This window comes from Lissotriton vulgaris, chromosome 4_1 (genome assembly GCF_964263255.1).
Source record: "Lissotriton vulgaris chromosome 4_1, aLisVul1.2, whole genome shotgun sequence".
Taxonomy (NCBI): Eukaryota; Metazoa; Chordata; class Amphibia; order Caudata; family Salamandridae; genus Lissotriton; species Lissotriton vulgaris.
Window position 1 is genome coordinate 1,837,226,232 of NC_141691.1, and position 25,179 is coordinate 1,837,251,410.

General features: G+C 49.1%; 1 protein-coding gene across 2 annotated transcripts in view; it reads right to left on the bottom strand.

The window, feature by feature from the left end:
* Positions 1-25,179, bottom strand: part of RAD21 (RAD21 cohesin complex component) — a 273,785-nt gene that overhangs the window by 97,283 nt on the left and 151,323 nt on the right. For both annotated transcript variants that reach the window (XM_086966139.1, XM_086966141.1), the window contains exon 6: positions 11,701-11,904. In XM_086966139.1, the coding sequence (XP_086822265.1) occupies positions 11,701-11,904 (204 nt within the window). The remainder of the gene's footprint in view (positions 1-11,700; positions 11,905-25,179) is intronic.

Genomic DNA, 25,179 nt, shown 5'->3' on the forward strand with positions numbered 1-25,179 from the left:
CCGATGTGTTTGTGCTCCACCCTGGGAGTTTTTGGTCGGGTGGGCACATGGAGTTTTATTAAGTCACTTAGAGGCGGGCTGCTGTCCCCCTCTCTTATTATGTCCACGTCCATTTCCTCTCCCGCGAAAGGACTGGCCTCTTGGTTGGTACTGCCAGGACTGTTTTTGCTGCCCTGCTGTGTCTGGGTGTCTGCTTGGTGGGCTTGTGGAAAGCCTGGTGTGAAGTTCCTGGCTGTTTTCCTCCCCTCCCGTTAGGTCTTCGTGACGGAGTGCCCCTTTTAGTACCTCTGAACTGCAATGCCCCCATGGATATTGCAGTCTCATTATCCTTTTTCAGTTGGCTAAGTTTCTCGTCAACTGGGGCCCTGAACAGCGTTCCTCCGTTGAACGGTGTGTTGAGGATGCTGTGCTGCACTTCTGGCTTGAAGCCCGAAATTCTAAGCCAGGCTTGTCTTCTCTCCGTGATGCCCATCATCATGAGCCTGCTGGAGGTGTCTGCTCCGTCCAGGGCAGTCTTGAGGCAAGAATTGGCTACATTCTTCCCCTCTTCGACAAGGTTTTCAGCTCTTTGCTTGAATTCCTGTGGCATGTTCTTTACTAACTTGCCCAGCTCTTCCAGGATCTGCTATTGGTGCCTGTTGAGCAGTGCATTGGAATTCGCCATGCGCCAGTGCATTGCGGCATTCCGTTCAATTCTTCTCCCCACCAGGTCCATCCTCTTGCTTCCCTGAATGTAGGGTGAGTCCTTGGAGGAATGTGTATACTTTTTCTCCGTCCTGGGAGTGACTGCTTTGCATGTAGCTGGTTCTTCGAAAGCCTCTTTTCCCTGTGCCATGACACTGTTGAGCATGGGCAGGAACTGGCTCCTTATTTGTGTAGGGAGCAGTGTCTCGAGAAGGGAGGTTTTGCCCTCACTTTTTCGAGACTCTGGGTCTCTTGGTGCCTATTGGGAAGTAGAGTCTCCTACCTTCTTTGGAGACTTCGTAATATCGGTCTCTACGACCGCGTTGCCGTCGTGTTTGGCGGCGGCGTTGTCCTACTCGTCTGATGATAGCCCCAGGTCTCGAAGGGACGGTGGCTGTCCCTTGCCCTGCATGGTGGCGTTGGCTATCCTCTGTCTCTCTCTCTCGCTCACTCGGAGTCTTCGGCGTGAAGGCGGAGTAGGCCTTGCAGTCCTCGCTCTCGTGGTCGACCGGTAGGCAAAGGTTGCAGACCGGGTGCTGGTCCGTCAGAGTATTTGTGGTGGCAGTTACGGCAGAATTTGAAAGGAGTGTTGTCCATCTCATGCGTTCAGGGGGCCCCCTGAGCTTGCATTCTCCGATGGACATCGAAGTTCTTCTTCTCCTTCGTCGTCCTCTTTGATGATGTAGTCTTCTGTAGTCTTCTCAATCTCTTTTCTTGCAAAAAGTACGTATTTTTCTTCCTCTTTCTCCAAAAATGTCTGGAGCCCTTTCGGGAACGATCCAGACACAACCGCGGAAAAAAGAATCTGAAGATGGCGCCCAGGAGTGGGAGCTTCCGCGGGAAGCGTGCCGACGTCACCGGAAATACACCAAAGGTGGGACATAGACGCCCACCTGGGCTACGAAAAAAAAAATAGACTACTAATCTGGACCCAACCACAAGACCGCGGAATAATGCACAGCATAGTGAATCCAGAAAGATTCATATTGCAAAACTTCCTGTTGGAGAAGGGCCAGATGATCCCCAGGAATGTGATGGTACTGTGGTGGCATGGCTGGAGGGATAGTCTCGAAGGAGAGGGAGTAGCTCTTTAGTACTATCTGCCAAACCCACCTGTCTGACGTGATGGTGCGCCAGTGGAGGAGGTGATAGCGGATCCTACCGCCCACTTGCGTTTGATGGGCCTGAAAGGTTGGACTAGGAGGGTTTGGACGCTGCTGCAGAAGGTGCAGTGGTGGACTGACCCATCCGCTGGCCCCCAGAACCACATCGGTTCCCACGTTCCCGCTGAGGTTGAACAGCTTACGCTGGCCTGAGGCTCTGAAAGGAACATGTTGAGGCACCACTTCCGTGGCCACGAAAGAGGTGAAAGGCAGACCGTGCAGGGTGTGTGGTGGAGAGGCCCAAGAACTTTGCCAGAGCCAGAGAGTCCTTAAAGCGCTCTAGCGCACTGCCTTGTCGCCGAAAAGGCGATGGCCATCAAAGTGTTCTGGACATCCCCGGATAAGCCAGTCGTTCTCAATCTGGCGTAACGGCGAAGGGCCACAGATGTTGAAATGGTCCTACCCAATGAGTCGAAAGTGTTTAGTCTCCAGAGGATGGCGAACTTTGCTGCATGTCTACCCTTGGCAACAGCGCGGGAGAGCATGGCCCGGCCTCCTCAGGACACTCCGGCAGCCCTTTCACCACTGTATCCCACGAGGAGTGGGAATAATGGCCCTAGAGGTATGGTGTGCACAGATTGCAGCCCTAAGCTGGAGGAAAAAAACAACTTCTTCCAAAGCTGATTCAGCTTCTTGGACTCCCTGTCCGATGGCACAGTAGGGAATATGCTTTGAGGCGTTAAGGCTTGGACTACCGAGCTCTCGGGAATGGGTGTTGGGATAGGAAAGTGGGGTTGCCCGGTGGAGGCGTAGAGCAACGATCCGATCTACAGGGGCCCGTGTTGGGTCTGGACCAGGTCCCAAAAGTATGTCCTCGAAGGCTTCCTTTAACGGCAGCAGGGGATCCGAAGAGCTCGCTGCCGGTTGAAGCACCTCTGTCAGGTAAGACCTGACTGTCACAGTAGGTAGCTCGAGGTGTAGGGCCTTGGCCACCCTACGCAACACTACTGCGGAAGACACTCCTTCCTCCGTAGCCACAGTAGGGGGAGACAACATGCCATGGTCTCCCAGGTCCTCTCTCCAGTGCTGATCGTACTCTAGCTGGGTAGTGAGAGGGTCCTCAGATGCCGCCCAGTCTTCCCCCCCCCTTCTCTGGCTAGCAAACTGGCTGAAAATGGCTAGGGTGGAATGCAGGCACAAAAGTACCCATCGGCGGCGGTCCAGCACCGTATCCACATTGGGGTGGAAGCCAGGGTCGATACTGGCTGGAGGTCCAGCTGCCGACATGGTGCCATGGAATCGGCGCCAGTGGAGCTGTAATGTGGACAGGTGCTTATCCGGATCTAGGCCTGGATACAAGGGGGCCCTGAAGTGCCGAGGCCGGATCCGCCAGCGTCGAAGGCCTCGGGCCCCTGGCAGAGTCCACGGGGCCCGAAGGCACACCAGCAGAGCCGGGCTGCCCAAAGATGGCATGCATCGCTTCATCGAACTGATGAGGCTGAGCAGGGGTCAACCCTAAAGGCTCCGCCGCGTAACCGCGGGAGGGGCACCACCAGCACCCTGCGTCGTGTCAGCTGACGGACAAGGGGAAGTCGACGACTCACCTGACCCAGAGTGTGAAGACTTGGATGAGGAGTGATGATTGCTCTGCGAATGGTCCCTCGACCGCCCAACCCACCCAACGTGGACCGACACGGAGGCGACCGCCAGGCCTCGAACAGCTTTCGGGACTGCTCCTGCAAAAACTTTGGGTCATGGTTCGGCAGTCGGAGCACGGCTTGGGGTCGTGGTCGCGCTCCAGGCAGTAGAGGCACATGCGGTGTGGATCAGTCACCGACATCAGTCAAGTACAGTAACCGCAGGCCTTGAAACCGGGCATCCCTCATGCACCAGGAGTCTATGTAAGACTCGAAAAGAAGTCGACAAAAGTCACAAAAAGTAAGTAAAAAAGTGACTGGGGGTACCACTCTCTCCAGATCTGCGCCAGCTGGCACGTAAAAAGAAAGAATGATGTCAGCGCACGAGAGCGGCATCTATGGAGCAACCACGACGGACGCAGAGTCGACAGACGCCACCTTCCTATGCGCAACGGTACTGCGGATCCAGTCTGACGCCTGGGGGTAATTCTAAGGTAAGGAATCTAGAACGAATAGTTTCTTACCTGTGTGTAGTTTTGCAGCTTGAAGATCTTTCTGGATTCACTATGCTGTGCATATTCTGCAATCTGGTGGTTGGGTCCGGAATCGTAATCTTTTTTCTTTTTTTTTTCGTAGCCCAGGTGGGCGTTGACATCCCACTATTTGGTGTACCTTCGGTGACATCGGCATGCTTCCGGCGGAAGCTCCCACCCTTGGGCTGCATCTTCGGATTCTTTTTTTCTGTCTCTTTTCTTCTCTGTAGTGAATCCATGGCTATATTCGTTAAATTTTTTTTTTTTTTACTTAATTCTTTTCAGGTATCTTGTAAGCTTTAACTTGCTTTTTCTATGTGTTTCCACTTTCTTCTCCAGCCTCATCTTTCTGGCGGAGGCGGGTGGGTTCGCTAGTGAATCCAGAAAGATCTTCAAGCAGCAAAACTACACCGACAGGTAAGAAACTATTCGTTTTACAGCGTGAATCTTTCTGGATTCACCATGCTGTGCATAGATTTTGTAGCGGTTTTGTTACTTTTGTGGCGGCTGGGTGGAAGATGAGCGTTGGTTGTTGAATATATGTTAAAGCACTCTTTGCCCTACTTATACTTCCTTGTTCATCTGTACATCCACGCAATAGTGCTTAGTGAACGTGTGTACTGAAGTCCATGTTGCCGCCAGGCATATGTCCTGAATTGGTGTGTTTGCCAGAAAGGCAATTGTTGCTCCTTTCTTCCTGGTTGAGTGGGCCTGTGCCCCTCCTGTTAGCTCCTGGCCCGCTTGCTTGTGGCAGAATTGTATTGTTTGTGCGATCCATCGAGCTAAGGTGTTCTTAGTCACTGGTCTGCCCAGGTAACTGTTTGAGAAGGATACGAAGAACTGTTTTGTCTTCCTGTGTTCCTTCGTCCTAGTGAATCACTGCCCTTCTTGCGTCTAGAGTGTGGAGCGCCCTCTCAGCGCTTGTCGTGGGGTTCTGGCAGAAGCTCGGAATCTGAATGCTCCGATTCATGTGGAACCTTGACACCACCTTTGGCATGAAGTGCGGGTCTGTTCTCATCACGACCCTGTCACTGTGTATCTGGATGTAGGGTTCCTGCAGTGTTAGTGCCTGTAGTTCGCTCACCCTACGTAGCGAGGTGATTGCTACCAGAAAGACCGTTTTCATTGTCAGCATTTGCAGTGATGCCTTGTGTATGTGTTTGAAAGGTGCTTTCATGAGCTCTGTCAGTACCACATTCAGGTTCCAAGCCGGCAGTGGCATCATTTTTGGTGGCGCTATTCTCTTAGCCCCTTCCAGAAATCTTTTTACTACTTGAGATGTAAAGAAGCTTCTCCCTGTTTCTCCTCTTGTGTATGCCACAATCGCTGCCAGGTGTACCCTCAGCGAGGATGAGCTTAGCTTGGCTCTTATTAGGTGCGTGAGGTATCTTTGCACCGTTGATTCCTTGGTCAGCTTTCTCTGGAGTTTTTTCTTGCAGCAGCATTGATTGAATCTTTTCCATTTTCCCTATAGCACTTGCGTGTGGTGGGCCTTCTTGCCTCCTGCAACATCCGCAGGGTGCACTCTGGTAGTTTTAGATGTGCGAACACTAAGTCCCCAGGAGCCAAGCTGAGGCTGAGGTTCTCCGGCTCTGGGTGTAGAAGTTCTCCGTTTTCCATGGAGATAAGGTCTCTTCTTTTTGAGAACTTGTGGGGTGGGCCCTGCGCCATCCCCCTTATCTGTGCGTACACGGTATGCCTGGCCCATTTTGGTGCCACCAGGATAGGCGTCATGTTGCTCGTCATGTTGCTCGTCATGCATTTGTTGAGAACCCTGGGGATCAGTGGTATCAGGAGGAGGGGGGGCGGGGGGGGGAGAAGCATAGGCAAATGTTTTTGACCAGCTTATCCATAGGGCATTCCCCTGGGATAGTGGCTCTGGTTGTCTGGATGCAAAGTACTGGCATTTAGCATTCTGGCATGTTGCAAACAGGTCTATTGTCGGAGTGTCCCACCTCCTGAATAGTCTTTCTAATAATAATAATAATAATAATAATAATAATAATAATAATAATAATAATAATAATAATAATAATAATAATAATAATAATAATAATAATAATAATAATAATAATAATAATAATAATGCCATTTCTAAAGCGCCTACTGTACTAAAAATAGTGTGTCCCCGCGCTAGAATACTGCTATATCTCAAGAGACAAGAGGAGGGGAGAACGAAACAAGGGTCAGAGGGAGGAGAGAGAATTAGATGACTGGAAACAGAGGAGTTAAGTTTGGCCCGGAATCTAGTTTCTGAAGGTTCCATTCAAAGATCGAGTGGTAGTTCATTCCAGTGTTTAGGGGCCAGGTATCTGAAAGAACGGCCACCCATCTTGGCTCTGCGGGTACGGGGGAGTTTAAACAGCATAGCTACGCCCGACCTCAGGTTTCTGGTGGGGCAGTGAATTGAGAGGAGTTTTTGCAAATATCCTGGGACTTTGCACTGGGCGATGCGATGCGTAATGCAGAAGGAATTAAATTTAATGCGTTTGACCGGAAGCCAGTGAAGCTTCGCTAGAGCATTCTTCCCAGATGCTCTACGAGGCAGGTTGAGTACCAGGCGGGCCTGCAGCGTTTTGCACGCACTGCAGTTGGTGTAGGCCTTTTTTACTTAGACCTAGGAGTAGGACATTGCCGTAGTCAAGATGGGGTGTGACTAGGGCATGGACAAGTGTCTTTCTGGCGTTGATGGGGAGAAGGTCAAGGACTTTACAGAGGGTTTTTAGTGTGCTAAAGCACCTGCCCGTGACTTTATTGACCTGAGACCTGAAAGAGAGATCAGAGTCGAGCATTACTCCAAGATTTCTGACAGAGTCCGCAGGAGAAGGAAAATTGCCCAGTTCCGTCGGCCGCCACATGTGCGACCAGGCAGAGGGGGATTTACCAACAACTAAAAGTTCAGTTTTTTCACCATTCAGGCGTAGACAGTTGGTTATTCATCCATAATGCCACTGATGACAAGCATTTGGAAAAGTTAATGGCATCTTCCGTATGGTCGAGCGACAGCTTGATCATCAGTTGGGTGTCGTCAGCATAAGTGACAATATCCACCCTGAAAGCTTCAGCTATATGAGCCAGGGGTTCCATATAAAGGTTGAACAGGGTAGGGCTTAAGCTGGAGCCCTGTGGAACCCCATGGCTCAGCTTCCGGGGGGGTGGGTGGGGGGGGGGGGGGGGGGGGGGAGGGGGAAGGCGAGGAGGATTTGAAAGGATTTGAAATTTGTTTCCTGTATGTTGAGTTCCCACTCGTGGGATGCTGAAGTCTGCCTGCTGAGCCAATCCGCTTCTACATTGTCCTTCCCAAGCAGGTGTATGGCTAGCAGGTCTATTTTGAGTGGTATTGCCCATCTCCAGATTTCCTGTGCCAAGCTTGACAGAGGGATGATTGAGTTCCCCCCTGCTTGTTGATGTAAAACATTGTTGTGGTGTTGTCTGTTTGTATCAGCACCTTTTGGTTGTACAGTTGTTTCTGAAAGGCCTTGAGGGCAAGCAACACTGTTTTCAGCTCTAGGTAATTGATGTGTCTGACCGCATCCGCTGGGCTCCACAGACCCCTCACTGAGCCTGTTCATGTGTGCGCCCCATCCCTTCTGGGATGCATCTGTGGTGATGGTGACTGTTGGGTCCGGTGGCGTTAGAGGCTACCCTATTGTTATCCTCTCTTTGGTCCACCACTTTATTTCTTCCTGCACCTTGTGCGTTACAACCACTAGATCCTCCCAACTTCCTGTAGCTTGTGACCATTGCTGTTGCAGCCACTCCTGGAGTGGTCTCATTTGTAGGCGTACATTGGGGACCAGGTGTATGCATGACGCCATCATTCCCAAGATCTTGCTCACTGTCCTCACTGTCAGAGCTCGCCCCTTCTGGTAGTGACGTCTCTCCCTCAGCAGGCTGAGTGTCCTCTTTTCGCTGGGTAACACCCTGCATTGGACGGTGTTGATTTGAGCTCCCAGGAAGATCTTCACTTGCTCTGGTTCCATTGAACATTTTCCCCAATGTATGAAGAACTCCAGGCTTGTTAGCATTCTTGTGACTTGCTTTGCATGAACCTTGCATGTCCTGTAAGAGCTTGCCTTTATGAGCCAGTCGTCGAGGTAGGGGTACACGTGTATACCCTCTCTTCGCAAATGCGCGGCCACTGCTGCAAGGCATTTGGTGAATACCCTTGGTGCGGACTTTAGACCGAATGCGAGGGTTGTGAATTGGTAGTGGTCCTTGTTTACTGTGAATCTTAGCATGTGCTTGTGCTGCCTGTTCATGGGGATGTGCAGGTATGCATCTTTGAGGTCTACGGTGGACAAGAAGTCCCCGGCCTTTATCTGTGGAATGACCTCTTGTAGGCACGTCATCTTGAATTTTTTAGTCTTTACATACTTGTTTAGGAACCGTAGATCAAGGATGGGTCTTAGGCTTTCGTCCACTTTTGGCACCAGGAAGTAGTTTGAGTACACTCCCCTGTTCCGTTCTTTGAATGGGACCGGTTCGATGGCGTCTTTGAGGAGTTCTTGAGCTTCCTCTTGGAGCAATTGCAGCTCTCTTCCAGAGTGCTCTCTTTTCGTTGGCTTTCTGTTTGGTGGTCTCTTTTCCAACTCTATGCAGTATTCGAACTGTATGATGTTGAGTATCCACTTGTAGGCTGTTATTTTCCTCCACTCTTGGAGGAAAAATCTCAGCCTGCCTCCTACTGGTGTTGCATGTTCTTTTGTGACTTGTCCGTGTAGCCCTCTCCTCTTTGCTTTTCCGTTCTCTTCCCTCGGAGGGTTTGAGTGGGGAACACATTTTCCTGTGTGAAGTCACTTAGAGGGGGGTTGTTCACCGCCTCTCCTTATCTGGCCCCGTCCGTTTCCTCTCCTGCGAAAGGATTGGCCCCTGTTCTGGTAGTTCCAGTTCTGTCTCTGCTGGCCCTGGTGACTTTGGTTGTCACTCTGTTTACCCTGGTGGAACACCTGGTGTGGTTGCCCTTGCTGGTTTCCACCCCTTCCGTTCGGCCTCTGCATAGGAGTGCCTCTTCTCATCCCCCTGAATTGCAGGGCCCCCATGGACCTTGCCGTCTCGTTGTCTTTCTTCAGTTGGGTGAGTTTCTCATCAACTGGGGCTCCGAACAGTGTTTCTCCATTGAAAGGGGTGTTCAGGATGTTGTTTTGAACCTCCGTCTTGAAGCCTGAGATCCTGAGCCAGGCTTGCCTTCTCTGATTCCTATAGCCATCCTGGATGTTTATGCCCCGTCCAAGGCTGTCTTCAGGCACGAGTTTGCGATGCTTTTCCCCTCTTCCACGAGGTGAGCGGCTCTCTGCTGGTGTTCCTCTGGGAGGTGCTTGAGCAATTGGTTCATCTCGCCCCAATGCTGGTACTGGTGCCTGTTGAGAAGGGCGTTGGAGTTTGCCATCCTCCAGTGCATTGCTGCGTTTCTCTCAATTTTTCTGCCTGTTAGGTCCATCCTCCTGCTTTCCTTGTCAGGTGGTGGCCCCGATGTTGTTGGGACGTTGGCCCTTCTTCTGGCCGTTGCGGCTATAATTGAGTCTGCTGAAACTGTCCCCTGGATGTAAGGGGGGTCCTGGGAGGAGAACTTGTACTTTTTCTCCGTCCTTGGCGTGACTGACCTGCAGGTAGCTGGTTCTCTGAACGCCGCTTTCCCATGTGCCATGATACTCTTCAGCATGGGTAGGAAGTGGCTTTTAGTCTGTGCAGGGAGCAAGGTTTCCAGCAAGAAATCTGCCTTCACTTTCTCCTCCTTCTATTTGACTCCATAAGCTGCTGCAGCCTTCTTGATGACCTCATAGTAGGCCCCAATGTCGTCTGGCTGCGAAGGCCTCGAGGGGTATGTCTCCACAGCCTCCTCTGGGTTTTCGGCCTCGATGTCCTGCCAATCCTGGTCCTGAGTCGTCGAGGATCCCGAGTCGTAGCTCGAACGCAGGTCCCCATAATCACCCTCTGTGTAATAGAGGTCCTCCTCTTCTATCTGCTCCGAGGGCTCCAGAGTTTGGCAGCTCTTTAGTGTCGAACTCCTCATGTTCTTCTATGTCTTCGAGGACCGTCATGGGCTTCGAAGGGATCCTGTAACTTTTAATTTTGTCTTCGAAGTCCCTCTTCCTCTGGATGAGGTTTTCCACCTCTGCCTCGAGCCTTCTTTTCTTTCTCTCCATCTGTGCAGCCTGCTCGGCGTCTAGCGTTTCGGCCGCCCTCTTAGACGGCCCTGTCGACATCGAAGCGGCTCTCGGCTCTTTCTCCTTCGAAGTAGAGTATCCCTTTTCGGGAGCTTGCTTCGACGACCTTTGCTTTTCGCTGGTCTTTGCCGTCTGGGAGTCCTTCTGGAAGGATCCGCTGGGCTGTTTTTCGGGGACCGCAGCTTCGGTCGAAGATTTCGACACCGGTGCTCCCTTCGAGGTTCTAGACTGATTTTCGAGAGTCACCCTCAGGTTTTTGAGGCCCTGTCGGGGGTTTCGGGGTCGTAGACTCTCCTACCTTGTCTAACGACTTCTTATTGGTCTCTGCGACCGTGGAGACATCTGGACTTTCGGCGATGTTGTCCTAGTCGTCAGTGGAGAGGCCCAGGTTGTACAGCGACGGGGCCTTGCCCTTGCCTTGCATTGTGTGGTGAGCTATCCTCTGTTTTTCCTGAATCCTCAGCGTCTTCGTCATGAAGACTGAGCAGGCGTTGCAGTCCTTGCTCCAGTGGTCGATAGGCAGACAGAGGTTGCAGACCGGGTGCTTGTCTCTCTGCGCGTACTTGTGGTGGCAATTACGGCAGAATGTAAATGGTGTGTTGCACATTACAGCGCTCAGGGGTCCCCCTGTGTGCGCATTCTCCGTCGGACGTCAAAGATCTCGAGGTTCCTCTCCTTCGTCGACCCGGCTCCGATCTACTTCTCCTGGTCTTCGAGTTTTTTCCTGAAGAAATTTGCGTATTTTTCTCCTCCAAAACTTCTGGAGCTCCATGCGACGATCCAGAGCCAACGGCGGAAAAAAGAATCTGAAGATGGCGCCCAAGGGTGGGAGCTTCCACCGGAAGCATTCCGACTTCACCAAAGGTACACCAAATGGTGGGACTTCGACGCCCACCTGGGCTACGAAAAAAAAAAGAAAAAAAAAAAAAGACTACGATTCCGGACCCAACCACCAGATTGTGGAATATGCACAGCATAGTGAATCCAGAAAGATTGACGCTGCAAAACGGTTTCTTTCAGATTGGGATTTCTACAGCAGATGCCAAACAATTAAGCTGCACTTTAAAATGCCTATCTTGGACTAAGAGGACAGTAATACACAGCAATTTGGCAAACAGAGCAATCAGGGTAAAAACTATTAGCAATTCTGCATTAAAACTAATGAAATGAGTACTAAAATAAAGTTGCATTGTCAGAGCTTTCTTGGAAACTATAGTTTAAATTAAATCCACTAAAATGAATGAGATGGGTATTAAATTGCAATAACTTAATTTATACATTTCTATTCAATATTTCTATTTAACTATCCAGACAAACATATCAGTAACAAATCCCACACTGTACAAGCTCTTACGCAAATTAACAAGCTCAAATAAGTGACTCGTTCCCACAGTTCACAGGACCAAAGTGTCACAGAACAGGTATTATGCATTTTCACAATAAGGAATTCAAACAAGGTATTGTGTCAATGCATTTAACAAACCAATGGAGTTAATTTATGCAGCAAAACGACTTGAATGCCAGTTAAACTGACCCTTAAGACAAATATGCACTAACAGTTTCAAACTAAACCTACCAAGTATTCCTCCATCATTTCCTTCGCCAAAGTTGTCATCTTTGTATGGGTCTGTAAATTCGAGGTTGTTACTTTTCTCATTAATATGGCTGGTGCTCTGCTCTGGCTCCAACAGGAGGTTAGATGCGCTGGTGCTTACCAACATGTCATCTTCAAAGGCACCGTCTTCGCGCATCATCTCCCGATCATCCATGCCAAAATCACCTGCAAACAGAACACATTTAGCTAAGCATCAAGCAATCTAGAGTAGGTAAGGTAGAATGCTACAATGAACTACAAAGGGTGAACCCATCAAGTAGATTAAGACAATATTCAAGTCCTATTGAGGCACAATAAATGGAATTGGAGGGAATTTGTTGGTAAGACCTTTGATAAAACGTAAAACAATAGCTGACTTAAATAAAGACGACTGGTCTGGCAAACAAAGGAATGCCGACAAGGCCCATAAATATCCTTTCAGTCGCCACAGCAAAACCCTGCTGGGCCAAAGAAAGAGCAAACTGGAGTATGTTTGACAAACTAGCTTTCATGGGGTCAATAGATCTCTCCACACCAGGAAACAAATTTTGACAACTTATAGGAATAGATAGACTTGGTGGATAGACGCCTGGCCGAAAGAATTACGTCCACAACATCAGGCAGGAGAGAAAAAGAATACAGGTTGCCCCGTTCAATCTGCAGGCATGAAGGTGTAAGGTCTGGAGGTGGGGGTTTAGAACCTACACCTCCATTTGAGAGAGGAGATCTGCCCTGAGAGGGAGACGGAGCGGCGGGCACGAGGAGAGGTGGAGAAGATCCGTGTACCAGACCCTTCTTGGCCAATCCGGGGCCATCAATATGACTTGGACCCAGTCTTGGCGAATCTTCCTCAGAACCCGAGGAATCAAGGGTATGGGAGGAAACGCGTAAAGGAGTTGTGAACCCCCAACTCAACTGAAACGCGTCCCCCAAAGCTCCCTGCGACGGATACTGGAGACTGCAGAATGAGGGGCAGTGAGCGTACTCGTGAATGGAGAACAGGTCCACCCGAGGAGTCGCCCACGTCTGGAAGACGTGTCGAACCACCTCTGGGTGAAGACTCCACTCGTGGTCGGCTGAGAGCTGCCGACAGACTGTCTGCGCGAACGTTAAGAACTACTGCCAGATGATTTGCCATTAGACAAATCTGGTGGTCCTGAACCCAGGACCAGAGACGCAGAGCTTCTCTGCCGAGAAGATGAGACCCCACTCCTCCCTGCTTGTTGACATACCACATTGCGGTCGTGTTGTCCGTCAGGACCTGAACCGACTGACCGCGAAGGGAAGGGAGGAAGGCCTTGAGTGCTAAACTAATCGCCCTCAATTCCAAAAGGTTTAAGTGAAGCAACCTTTACTCTGGAAACCAAAGACCCTGGATTTCCAGATCCCCCAGATGAGCACCCCACCCTAGAGTGGAGGCATCCGTTATCACTCTGGCAACCGATGGAGGCAGATGAAAGGGCTTTCCTTGAGACAGATTGCCCTCCACGCTCCACCAAGACAGATCCGCTGCAGTTTCTCTGGAGATCCTCAGACTCCCTGAGATCTCCGTTGTGCTGATCCCACTGCCTGCGGAGGCACTGCAGTAGCGCCCTCATGTGCCAGCGTGCATGGTTGACCAGCAGAATACAGGAAGCAAACAGACCGAGCAGTCGAAGGACCTTTAGGGCTGGAACGACCGCTCCATTGTAAAACAAAGGAATCATTTCCTGAATGTCGAGAATCCTTTGAGGTGGAGGGAATGCTCGACAAACAGTAGTGTCCAGTACTGCCCCTATAAACACGTTGCGCTGTGAGGGCACCAGGTGAGACTTGGGTACATTTATCGTAAAACCCAACCTGTACAACAACTGAGTTGTCTCCTGCAAATGATGGAGCACCTTCTCTGGAGACTGCTTTGATCAGCCAGTCGTCCAGATAGGGGAGTACCGGAATCCCCGACCTCCTGAGATGGGCTGCCACCACTGCCATCACCTTGGTGACGACTCGAGGTGCAGTAGTAATTCCAAACGGAAGGACGGCAAACTGATAATGTTGTGACCCCACCGTGAAACAGAGATACTTCCTGTGCGACTCCAGGGTCGGGATATGAAAATACACGTCCTGTAAGTCGAGGGACACCATCCAGTCTTCTTCCAGCAACGCCTGAAGAACCTGCGCAAGGGTAAGGATCTTGAACTTCTCTTGTTTCAGATAAAGATTCAAGATCCTGAGATCCAGGATTGGGCAAAGCCTGCCATCCTTCTTGGGAATCAGGAAATACCAGGAGTAGCATCCCGGACCCCTTTCCTGCTCTGGAACCACCTCTATCGCGCCTTTCTTTAACAAGGTCAGAACCTCCTCCTGAAGGAGACGGAGATGTTCCTCTGAGCAAGCCCCTTGACAAGGAGGGTAAGTTGGAGGGAATTCCCTGAAGGGAAGAGCATACCCATTTGCCACAAGATTGAGAACCCATTGGTCTGTAGTGACTAATTCCCAATCCTGCAGAAAATGGGTAAGCCGACCTACCACAGGACCAACATGACTGGGAATGGGGAATCTAGGGCTGCTTTGCTGCGGCGATAGGAGGAGAGGAAGAGGAGGAGGGTTGACAACCCCGTGGACGACCTCTGTTTCTTCCTCTAAGATTTACACAGCCTATTTTGTTGCTGCTGCTGTTGCCGACGAGGCTGCCCTTGCTAACGAAAGGATGACTTTCCGAATCCTCTGTACCTACGAAAGGATACTCTGGGCTGGGACTGCAAGCCAAGTGATCTTGCTGTGGCCTTACTATCTTTAAATCTTTCAAGTGCGGCATCAGCCTTCTTACCAAACAGACCTGTACCATCAAATGGTAAGTCCAACAAAGTAGCCTGCACATCTTGGGAAAAGTCTGAAGACTTCAACCAAGCCCCCCCCCCCCCCCCCCCCCTTCTCGTTTCTACTGCAGAGGCCATAATTCTTGCTACAGAGTCAGCTGTATCCAGGCCACTTTGAATGAGCTGGCGCTCAGCAGCCTGTGTATCATCCAAAACCTCCTGAAAGTTCTTCCTGTCTTCATCAGACAGTTTTGGCAGCAACTGTGTAGAGGAATCCATCCAGGCATTGATATACCTTCCCATCATGCAAGTTGCATTTGATGACTTCAGTGCCATACTCGCTGAAGAGAACACCTTCTTAGCAGACTGATCAATCTTTTTTGACTCCTTGTCAGCTGGAACCTGCGGGAAAGCTCCTGAAAACTTCTTTGAACAAGCCGCCCGAACCACAAGGCTCTCAGGTGATGGGGGAGCTGACAAAAATTCTGGATCCTCCGGTGCCACTCTATATCTCCGTGCCACAGACCTAGAGACTGCAGGGGCAGACAAAGGCTTTTTCCAAACTTCCAACGCAGGTTCCAGAATAGCCTCATTAAACGGTAACAAAGGCTCAGTCACAGAAGATGGAGAATGCAACACTTCAGTCAATAGATTAGACCTAAATTCAGTTGTAGGCAAATTAATGTCCAATAATTCAGCAGCTTTTCTCACAACTGTGTGATATGGGACTACCTCCTTTGAAGGAGCATCTGAATCAGGAGAACAGCCCCACTCAGGGAAGACATCAAGACCACTTGCATCTCTTAATTCCGCAAAATAGTCCTCAGATTCAGGAAGTACATCTTCCTCGAAGTCCTTCTGATAGCATGCCTCTTCCACAACTCTCTGGGCCTCCCTCCTGGAGCAGATTCTCAGGACTGGAGTCGATGGATCCACAACAGACTTCATCGGATTCGGGACCGGCGCCGAACGCGGATCCGACGGCGCCTGAGATTCTAGATACGGCATCGGAGATTCTAGATACGGCATCGGAGATTCTAGATACGGCATCGGAGATTCTAGGTATGGCGCCGGAAAATTCCAGGACGGCGTCGCTGGAAGAAAGGGCATAAATGGAGCCTGGGCATATGCCTGAGGGACACCCAAATTGAAGGCAAAAGGACCCATGGTGCCCGCAGGCGACCGAGAGGGGTACATGGCCCTTGCAAAGACACCATACATAGCGTTCAGATAGTGTGTTGGGTCTTGGCCTGGAGCCAGGAAAGGGGGATTAACTCCCGGCCCCGGCTCTGAAGCCGGTGTACCTGGAGTCGGGCCCGTCGGCGCCGACAAAGGAACCTCTTCAGGCTGCTCCTGGTCTTCTTGCTCTGGCTCGGCTTCACCCGGATCCGAAGAATGGACAGAATCCGATGGCGCCGGCGTCTGTGATAGAGAGATTTCGACTTCAGGAGACACTTCCTTCTCTGGCGAGACCGGTTTTGAATGTGAAGGATCGACCTCAATACTGCGACATCGAGGAGAAGACTACTTCGGCGCCGGCTCCTTATCAGAATGACGCCTCAAAGAGTGCTTCTTTCTCTTATGTCTCTTCAACTTCGAATGTCCCGACGCCGACTTTGAACCCGACCTGGATTCGGAACGAGATCTAGACCTCAACCTTCTTTTACTCTCCTTCTTATTCTTCACTTTGGCGATAAATAACTTAGCTTCCCTTTCCTTCAATGCCTTAGAGGTCATCTTCCTGCAACACGCACACCCATCGACGTAGTGATCGGAAGACAAGCACCATAAACCGTCCTCGTGCGGGTCAGTGATGGACATCTACTTCCCGCACTCCCTGCAGGGCTTGAAACCAGATTTTCTTCCAGACATCTCCGAAAGGAAACGAGAACAGACAAGAACTACAATAAAAATGTTACTACGGAAAGTCCCAAGAAACTGTTGGCGTCGACGGCGCGGAAAAAAGGGAACTAACTTCATCACGCCGACGAGGCACTATTATGGACCCAGTGACGTCAGCGGGGTCGCGAGCGGAGTCGTACCCTCTGTGACGTCGTCCATGACCTCGCCGGCGTGGAGAGCTACAAAAGTTTCCGATTGGCTGCTGTGCCAGGTGAGGAATCCACTGGCAGATGTATCTATCAGAATAACTGGACGCGAAGTTTTGGCATTCTGCGTGGGGGTGTGTGGCGAACAGATCTAATTCTGGGTAGCCCCACATTTGGAAGAATGGGAGGAAAACTGGAGGATGTAGTTCCCATTCGTGAATTTGTTGTCTGAGAAGACTGAGCAAATCTGCGATTTGGTGGTTTACTCCTGGGAGGTGTTCCGCAAGGAGATAAATCCTTTGAGGTATGGCCCATCTCCAGATGCTTTGAGCTAGTTGTGAAAGCAGTAGTGTCCCCACCCCCCCTATTTTTGTATGTAGTATATTGCTGCCATGTTGTCTGTACGAACTAGGACAGCTTTGCCTACTAGATGCAGGCTTTCAATGTTAGAAAGATAGCCAAAAGCCCCAGATTGTTTATGTGGAGTTGTTTTTGTTGTGGAGTCCACATGCCCTGAATGGTATGTTTTTGAAGGTGCGCTCCCCAACCAATGAGCGATGTGTCTGCTGTTCGCACTAACTGTGGAACCGGGTTGATTAATGGCCGCCCCTTGGAAAGGTTTTGAATAAACCCTCATGCTGGTAGTGTGCGTGGCTGAAATTGGGATGTCAGGGTTTGCATGCTGCATATCCTGACTGGGGTGGGTTATGCTAGAGCTTTGCAAGTGTCTATTGTGGCTTGAGAGTTGAAGGGCTGGAGATTAGACTTTTGTGAGGTTTACTGTGAACCCCAAGTTGTGAAGCAGCTGAACTGTTTTGTGAGTGTGGTGTATGCAGCTTTGTTGCGACTTGGCTTTTATTAGCCAGTAGTCCAGGTAAGGGAAGACATGAATCTGTTGTCGTCTTAAGTGTACTGCAACTGCCGTCAGATACTTGGTGAAGAACCTGGGTGTAGCTACCCGGAAAGGGAGAAGTTTGAATTGGTAATGTTTTCAGTCCACCACGAACCAGAGGTATTTTCTGTGGGCTGGGTGAATGGGAATATGGAAGTAGGCGTCCTTTAAATCCAGAGTGGCCAGAAAGTCGCCTTTCTGAAGTAATGGGAGCACCTGTTGGAGTGTGACCATGGGAAAGTGATCTGATTGAATGTATAGGCTTAACTGTCTGAGGTCCAATATGGGCCTGAGAGCCGTCCTTTGGAACCAAAAAGTAGAGGGAGTACACTCCTGTCCCTTGGTGCCGTAATGAGACTGGTTCTATTGCATGTTTTTGTAGGAGAGAGAGAACTTCTTGCTTTAAGAGTGTGAGATGTTATGGTGACATTACACGTTCTCTTGGAAGAATAGTTGGGGGGAGTTTTGGTAAGTACCCAGCAGTATCCATACTGGATAATTTTTAATACCCACTTGTCTGAGGTGATTGAATGCCAGTCAGGTAGGAACTGTGATAGATGCCCCGACAGGAGTGGGATGATCAGGGATGGCAGGGGAAGTGCAGATGGAGTTACCCCTGCCTTTTCGACTTATTTCCTGTGTAACCTCCTCGAAAATAGCCTCTGGAGGAGCTAGATTGGTTCTTTCCTTTAGAAGAGGTATTTTCAAATGACAGTGGTTTGAGCCACCCCTGTAAAAGGAGCGACAAAAGGAACCCTTGCTAGAAGGTAATTGTATGGCACCCATGGATTTTGCAGTTTCAGTGTCTTTCTTAATTTTTTCTAGTGAAGTATCTACTGTTGGTCTGAAAAGATGCTCTTTATCAAAGGGCTGATTAAGTATGGAGGATTGTACCTCCTGCTTGAATCCAGAGATTCAAAGCCAGGAGTGTCTCCTTAGCAGTAAGCTAGTGTTTATAGCACAAGAAGCTGTGTCCGCTGCATCTAGGGCGTATTTTATAGAAGTGTTGGTGATGAGCTCCCCTTCCTGAATGAGGTCGTTCGCTTAAGTTTCATACTCCTCTGGCAAATTTTGCATGAGTTTTTCCAACCTTCATAGTGTGTTCTGTAGTAGCGTGCTAATAAAGCCTGAGCATTGGCAATACGCCAATATTTAGCAGTTAGAGAAGCTACTCTTGCCAGAGGCATCAATGAGTTTGGACTCGTTATCAGGAGGATGGGTGTTGCCTGCACTTTGAGAGTTAACTCTTTTGTGGGTGTTAGAAACAACAAGAGTCTAAAGGTAACTGATCTCATATATATACAATGTCTGTAGGAGCGGTATTTTTAAATCAACCCTAGGTGTCAGTATCCTGGCTCTAACTGGGTCTTTGAATACTTCATCAGTATGTTTTAACATGCCCTCAAGCATGGGTAAAGTGACAGTAGTCCTTTGAGAGAGTGAACGTTTCCACAAGGAAATCCTCTTCTAGAGGGTCTGTATGTAGTTCCACCCTGTGATATTGAGCAGCCCTGTTAAGTTGTGTAAAGCCAATGTTGTAATCAGGTGGAGGTCTGGAGGGATACAGATAAGGGTCATTAGAGTGATCTGCATCCTTCTCATAATCATCCCAGGGGTCAGTGTCATGTGGTATGCCTGGATACCATGGGGGATGATAAGCATCTTCATTGCCATCCCCACCCCCAAAATCATCATCCTCCGAGTACGGTGACATTAGAGGTGGTGAATTTGATGTTGCAATGTTGGAATTGGAAGGGGAGAGGGAGGTTTGCAAGGGGGAGAAGGGTTAGTACCTATATCTCGTTTTTTCTTTAGAGGTATAGGGGCACCTTCTTGGAGGTCTAATTTCCGTTTTATTGGAAGAGTAGCCAAAAGGTGTCCAGTTTTTGGATCAATACGAAGTCTCTTGTTTTGGATCCAAAGGAGTATCTGTGAGAAGTTGGCCTGATATATAATGTTCACTATTCTAGTGAGCACTTTGTATCAGTCCAAACAACCCTTATTGATGATTGGTTGTAAGTCAACCTTATAGACCAGCTATCCTAGTAGCATGGATACGAGCAGTCTTCGGGCTAAACTCTAGAGGGCGTGTTAAGCCAGCTGTTATACCATCACATATACCCCTTGAACACCAAGTGAAAGGACACCACACAAGTGTTATGAAAATAAACAGTGTATTTATTTAGATCACAACAGCCCTGTACTCTTTATGAGGACAGGGTACTAAGCACACAACAAAACTCTTACGAAAATACTTTAAGTTGCACAATTTACACAAATGCCTGAGGGGCACGAAAAACCATATACTCTAAAAGTGGAATGCGAAATTACTAGCAGGTAAGTACTGTACTAATAGGCTTTGGAATCGCTAGGACTGGACTACTGAACCTTCAGATTACTAGCAGGAGGCCTAGGGGACTCGGGTGCAGAGTGTGCACTCTCACGCGGGATGCGGGACAAAGTCTATGGATGCTAGAATTTACAAAGTTAGTGATATCGGACGAATCCGACTAGGTAGAGCTGAAACGAAAAGGGATCTGGGCCCTTGGATAGTGAGGCTATGCTGGGGCACCGAAATGCCGAAGTTACCTAGCCCAGCGGCTGCATAGGTCTGGAAAGACGTCGGGAATCCTCGTTGCAGTCTATGGAGCCTGAAAGAAGTTGCTGGCAGGCGACCAGTGAAGAGATTCGGATGGATCCAAGCCTGGATCGGAGATGGAAGACACCTGTAAGCAGAGGGGACCAAGTTCTGAATCACTAGCCAGTGATTAGATGGGCACCAGGATGGCACCGGGTGGAGTCACCTCGACCAGGTGAGTGGGCGACGCTGGGCTCTGCAGTCTCACGGACCAGGAGGCGCAGTCTATGGAGCCTGAAAGAAGTTGCTGGCAGGCGACCAGTGAAGAGATTCGGATGGATCCAAGCCTGGATCGGAGATGGAAGACACCCGTAAGCAGAGGGGACCAAGTTCTGAATCACTAGCCAGTGATTAGATGGGCACCAGGATGGCACCGGATGGAGTCACCTCGACCAGGTGAGTGGGCTACGCTGGGCTCTGCAGTCTCACGGACCAGGAGGCGTTGTCGGCGACCAGGATGGTGGTGCGAGCTGTCCCACGATGGTTGCTGCTGTCGACGTCGCTGGACCCAGGATTGGGGCAACAAGTCTTGGCAAATTCAAGCCCACGCGGTGGACTCAAAATGGCGTCTGGATTGGACCAGGAGGGTCCGGGGTGCTCCTCTTTTGGAGGGGAGCAAGGGCCAGTCTGGAGCAACCAGATCAGCGGTGTTGATGTCGTCGGTCGTCGTCGGGAAGGCCACAAGCCAGCGGGCTAGTAGCCAGACAACGCGGTGAGCAGCAAAAAGCAGAAGGGCCCCACGCAGATCTGGTGGATGCTGGAGGGCTGAACTTCGGTGCTGGAGCTGCTCAGGGTTGGGGCTTCTCGGACCCCAAAGCACTCACTCGAGGATCCCTCGGCGGTCGTGCTGGGCAAGAGTCGTGCAGTCTTGAAGATGGCCGGTCCCTCGAGGTCTCGTCGCACCCACGGATCTCAGCTGGGCTGACGATGTGGGTAGAGGTCAGAGGTGCCAGGGAAGCCGGGTCTCGTCGTGCTGGTCAGTCGGATTCCGGAGGAAGGACGTGCAGCAAACCGCAGTGTTCTTGGATGGTGCCTGCGGGTGCAGGGTGACTACTCCTTAGCCACAAGGGAGAAATCTTGAGAAGAAGTCGAGAGTCCCTTTCGTAGAAAGTAGCTTCAGGATTCAAAGATGATCTAATTTGGAAGGGGGCCCGCTCCTATCTTTATACTAGGAAAAGGGGCTGGCACGGCACTAGGTCCTGCCCATGGGTGGGACCAGGAAGGGGGGTGGTTACACCCCTCTCCCATGCTGTACTTTCCCCAGCTCAGGGGCTGGTGTGCCCCTGGAACTGGTTCTAGCCGGCAGATGCAGTCACCTTTCTCTAAAGCCCTGCCTACCCAGGATACACAAAACCCTGTCTGGGATGGTGCTAGCACCGCCCCTGACCGAAAACCCTTTGTCCAAGCTCCCCTCGCTGGAAGGAATCCCTGCTGCAGGGGGTCAGACTTGTGTCTGTGGTGGCAGCATCCATTTTGTGATGCTGAGGCTCGAGTTAACTTTAACCGGGGTTCACAGTTACATACATGTCGTGTCCCTCTAGAAGGGTGGAATGCTAACCCCGTCGCCAGAACTGGCGAGGGGTTAGTATTCCAATTCGTATGACACCTTACTCGACATGTTTTGATAAAGCGATACCAAAGATAGCATATAACCGCGAGGATTATAATGCACTTAAGAGTATATGGTACGCGTTATCATGGAACAGCTATTAGGACTTGGTTCCGCAAGCTGCAAACGGGCTCAGCTCATGCCAGAGCACCATCTCACACGATTCCAAGCACTCTGCCTTCAGGATTGTCAAGGCCTGCCATAGGAGTGACTGATAGGAATCTGTGTGTCCATTTTAGGGTTAGATATAGGTATACTATATCTAAAGCAAAGGGTGATTACACCACCTTGCCCCAGCTGTCGTGCAGCCAGTTGTGTCAGATTTAGATGGCCAGCCAGGGGTGGCATAATGGATTGGTGTCAGTACAACGCGGATTTTTACAACGCATTCCGTTACAACGGAATTTTTACAACGCAGGATCCATTACATCGGATACCATTACAACGCATGGCATTACATAGCAGATGCTATTACAACGCATGGCATTACATCGTAAGTATAGGTAAGTATACCTTTTTTTAAAAAAATGTTAAGTTAATTTAATTAATTTAATTTAATTAATTTAATTAAAATACATTTTAAAATAGATATTATTTTATAAAATTAAATTAATGGCTATTTAATAAATGTAATTTTAATAAAAAATGGAAATAATTTAATTTAATTAAAATAATGAAAATAATTTAATGTACATATTTTTATAATTGAAATTAAATTAAATTAATTGAAATAATTTATTTAATTTAATTAATTTAATTTAAAAATGTAATTAATGTAATAAAATTAATTTAATTTATTAAATATATTATAATTAATTTAAAAATGGTAAATATAATTTAATTATCCCTAAACACAAACCTACCCCTGAACCCTACAATACCCCTGTACCCCAAAACCCAAACCCTGCCCTAAAACCTAAAAACACCCCTGTACCCCAAAACTCAAAACCCTGCCCTAAAACCTAAAAACACCCCTGTACCCCAAAACCCTGCCCTAAAACCTAACACCCCTGTACCCCAAAACCCTGCCCTAAAACCTAAAAACACCACTGTACCCCAAAACCCAAAACCCTGCCCTAAAACCTAAAAACACCCCTGTACCCCAAAACCTGCCCTAAAACCACCCCTGTACCCCAAAACCCAAACCCTGCCCTAAAACCTAAAAACACCCCTGTACCCCAAAACCCAAACCCTGCCCTAAAACCTAAAAACACCCCTGTACCCCAAAACCCTGCCCTAAAACCTATAAACACCCCTATACCCCAAAACCCAAACCCTGCCCTAAAACCTAAAAATACCCAAACACCCCAAAACATATACCTCAGTACCCCAAAACATATACTCCTATACTCATACTTATTAAAAAAATTACTTAAATTAATATATTTAATATATAATATTTAAAAACAAATAAATACTTTTATTTATAATTAATAATAATTAAATCAATTATATAATATTAAATAAAATAAAAAAAATTATATACTTACCAATACTTACGATGTAATGGTATGCGTTGTAATAGCATCTGCTATGTAATGCCATGCGTTGTAATGGCATCCGATGTAATGGATCCTGCGTTGTAATAGCTGCGTTGTAACAGCATTACGACGTAAAAGTTGTGTTGTAAGTGTAACATACCGGCAAATACATGCTGCAGCCCCTGGTAGGCCCTGGGTACACCTATGCCCTGAGTTACAGGGTCTGATAAGGTGGCCCAGTACCAATTGGATATGTACCTAAGGTACAGGGAATCCATTTTACAGAGAGCAGTAGGATGGGGTCCTGATTGGCAGGGTCCCAGGCCAACTAAGTCGGAAAACCAGCAAAACACCAGGCAAAAAGTTGGGGGCAACCATAGTCAGGTATCCACCTTCCTACAGTATCCTCGGATGGAAGTTTCTTGGAAGAAGTATCTGGTCCTCTAGGAGTAGATTCCGGCATCTAAGATTTAGGCTCAGTCTCTTTGGGTGCAGAGTCTGGAGTTTGAATGCTTAGTTTTAGCCGGTTTAGGCTGTGAGGTTTGTTTAGGCTCCGAGCTTTTGGGCACGGAGGGTGTTGGCTCCAAGCTTTTAGGTGTGGGGTGTTTAGGCTCTGACGCTTTAGACTTGGACGGGTTCAGTTCGGAGTTATTTAATTTGGAGGGTTTCGGCTCAGACTTATTTTGGGAGTGTTTCGGCTGAGGATTTCGGTGCAGACGACACGAAAGTGGCACATGTTTCTCCTTCTGTTTCGGTGCCGAATTTGTTAGTTTGGCACCGGAAAGTGGCCGGCTCGAGCCGGAAGGCTTATGTTAAGGTTTCATAGCCGGGCGATCTGAAACTTTCTCTGCGTCGACCGAAGCCCATGGGTGAGGGCGACACCGGAGTGTTATCATTTGATTGAGTGGGAACATGGGAGTCTGTACTCACAGTACGTTGACCGTGCAGGTCTTCCTCGATGTCGGCTTCGGACACAGAGACCAGTTCTTCTTCTTCGGCTTATGCGGCAGGACGGTGGTGTTCTGGGTCTTCGCCGAAGATGTCCGGTACAGAGTTGTAGCCGCGTTGCATCCAGTGGCGTCGAGCCAGACGATCACGGATTGTTTTCTTAGATCGGAATGAAAGACACGCTTCGCAGGATTTTTCTTTGTGTTCAGGGGATAAGCACAGGTTGCAGACCTCGTGCAGGTCAGTGCGTGGGAACTTCGCATGACACACTGGACATAACTTGAACGAAGTCCTTTCCATAGACTTCTGGCGTGGTCTGCATGGGTAGGCCCAAAGGCCTGCCTCGAAGTTCCCGATTGAAGATTTTACATTTTTCAAGATATGCGTAGAATAGGAAACCACGATCGAAGACAATACTGTCAAGGGTAGAGGATTGCACGTCGAAGGGGCTCAAAACAACACCAAACTGGAGCACAGCAATACACATCCGAACCCGATGGCGGAAAAAAACAATCTGGGGATGGAGTCGATGCCCAGACACACTATCACCAAAAGGAGGCGTCACCTGCCTCGTGACTACAAAGACTCTTTAGAAAAAAAACAAAGTGCAAACATCTGGGCCCAACACCAGATGGCGATCTATGCTAAAGCATATGATCTACAGCGCATATGACGCAAACACATAGTTCCTAAAAGTGAGCAGTGGAGGACAGAAGCCAGCCAATAAGATTGCAAAGAGGCTATCCTCCAAGGGATGGACAAACAATATGGAGAAGCTAGGAAAAAGAAAGCCACTGAATAAGAAGCAAGCACAAGAGTGAGAAAGCAAACCATGGTAAGCAAATGGGAGTGTTCTGTAAAGCCTTGTATGTTTTTGGTACAATAGGTCTTTTGTAACCAGACACCTTGTGCTGTCTGATAGGTTCAACCTAAATGATTAAACGTGTGCCTACATTTACGTGGCAGGGTCCCTTTGCCATACAGTAAATGACTGAAATGGGCACTGGCCAAAATTACAAAAATGAAGTCCTGAACTGCAGTTGAGTG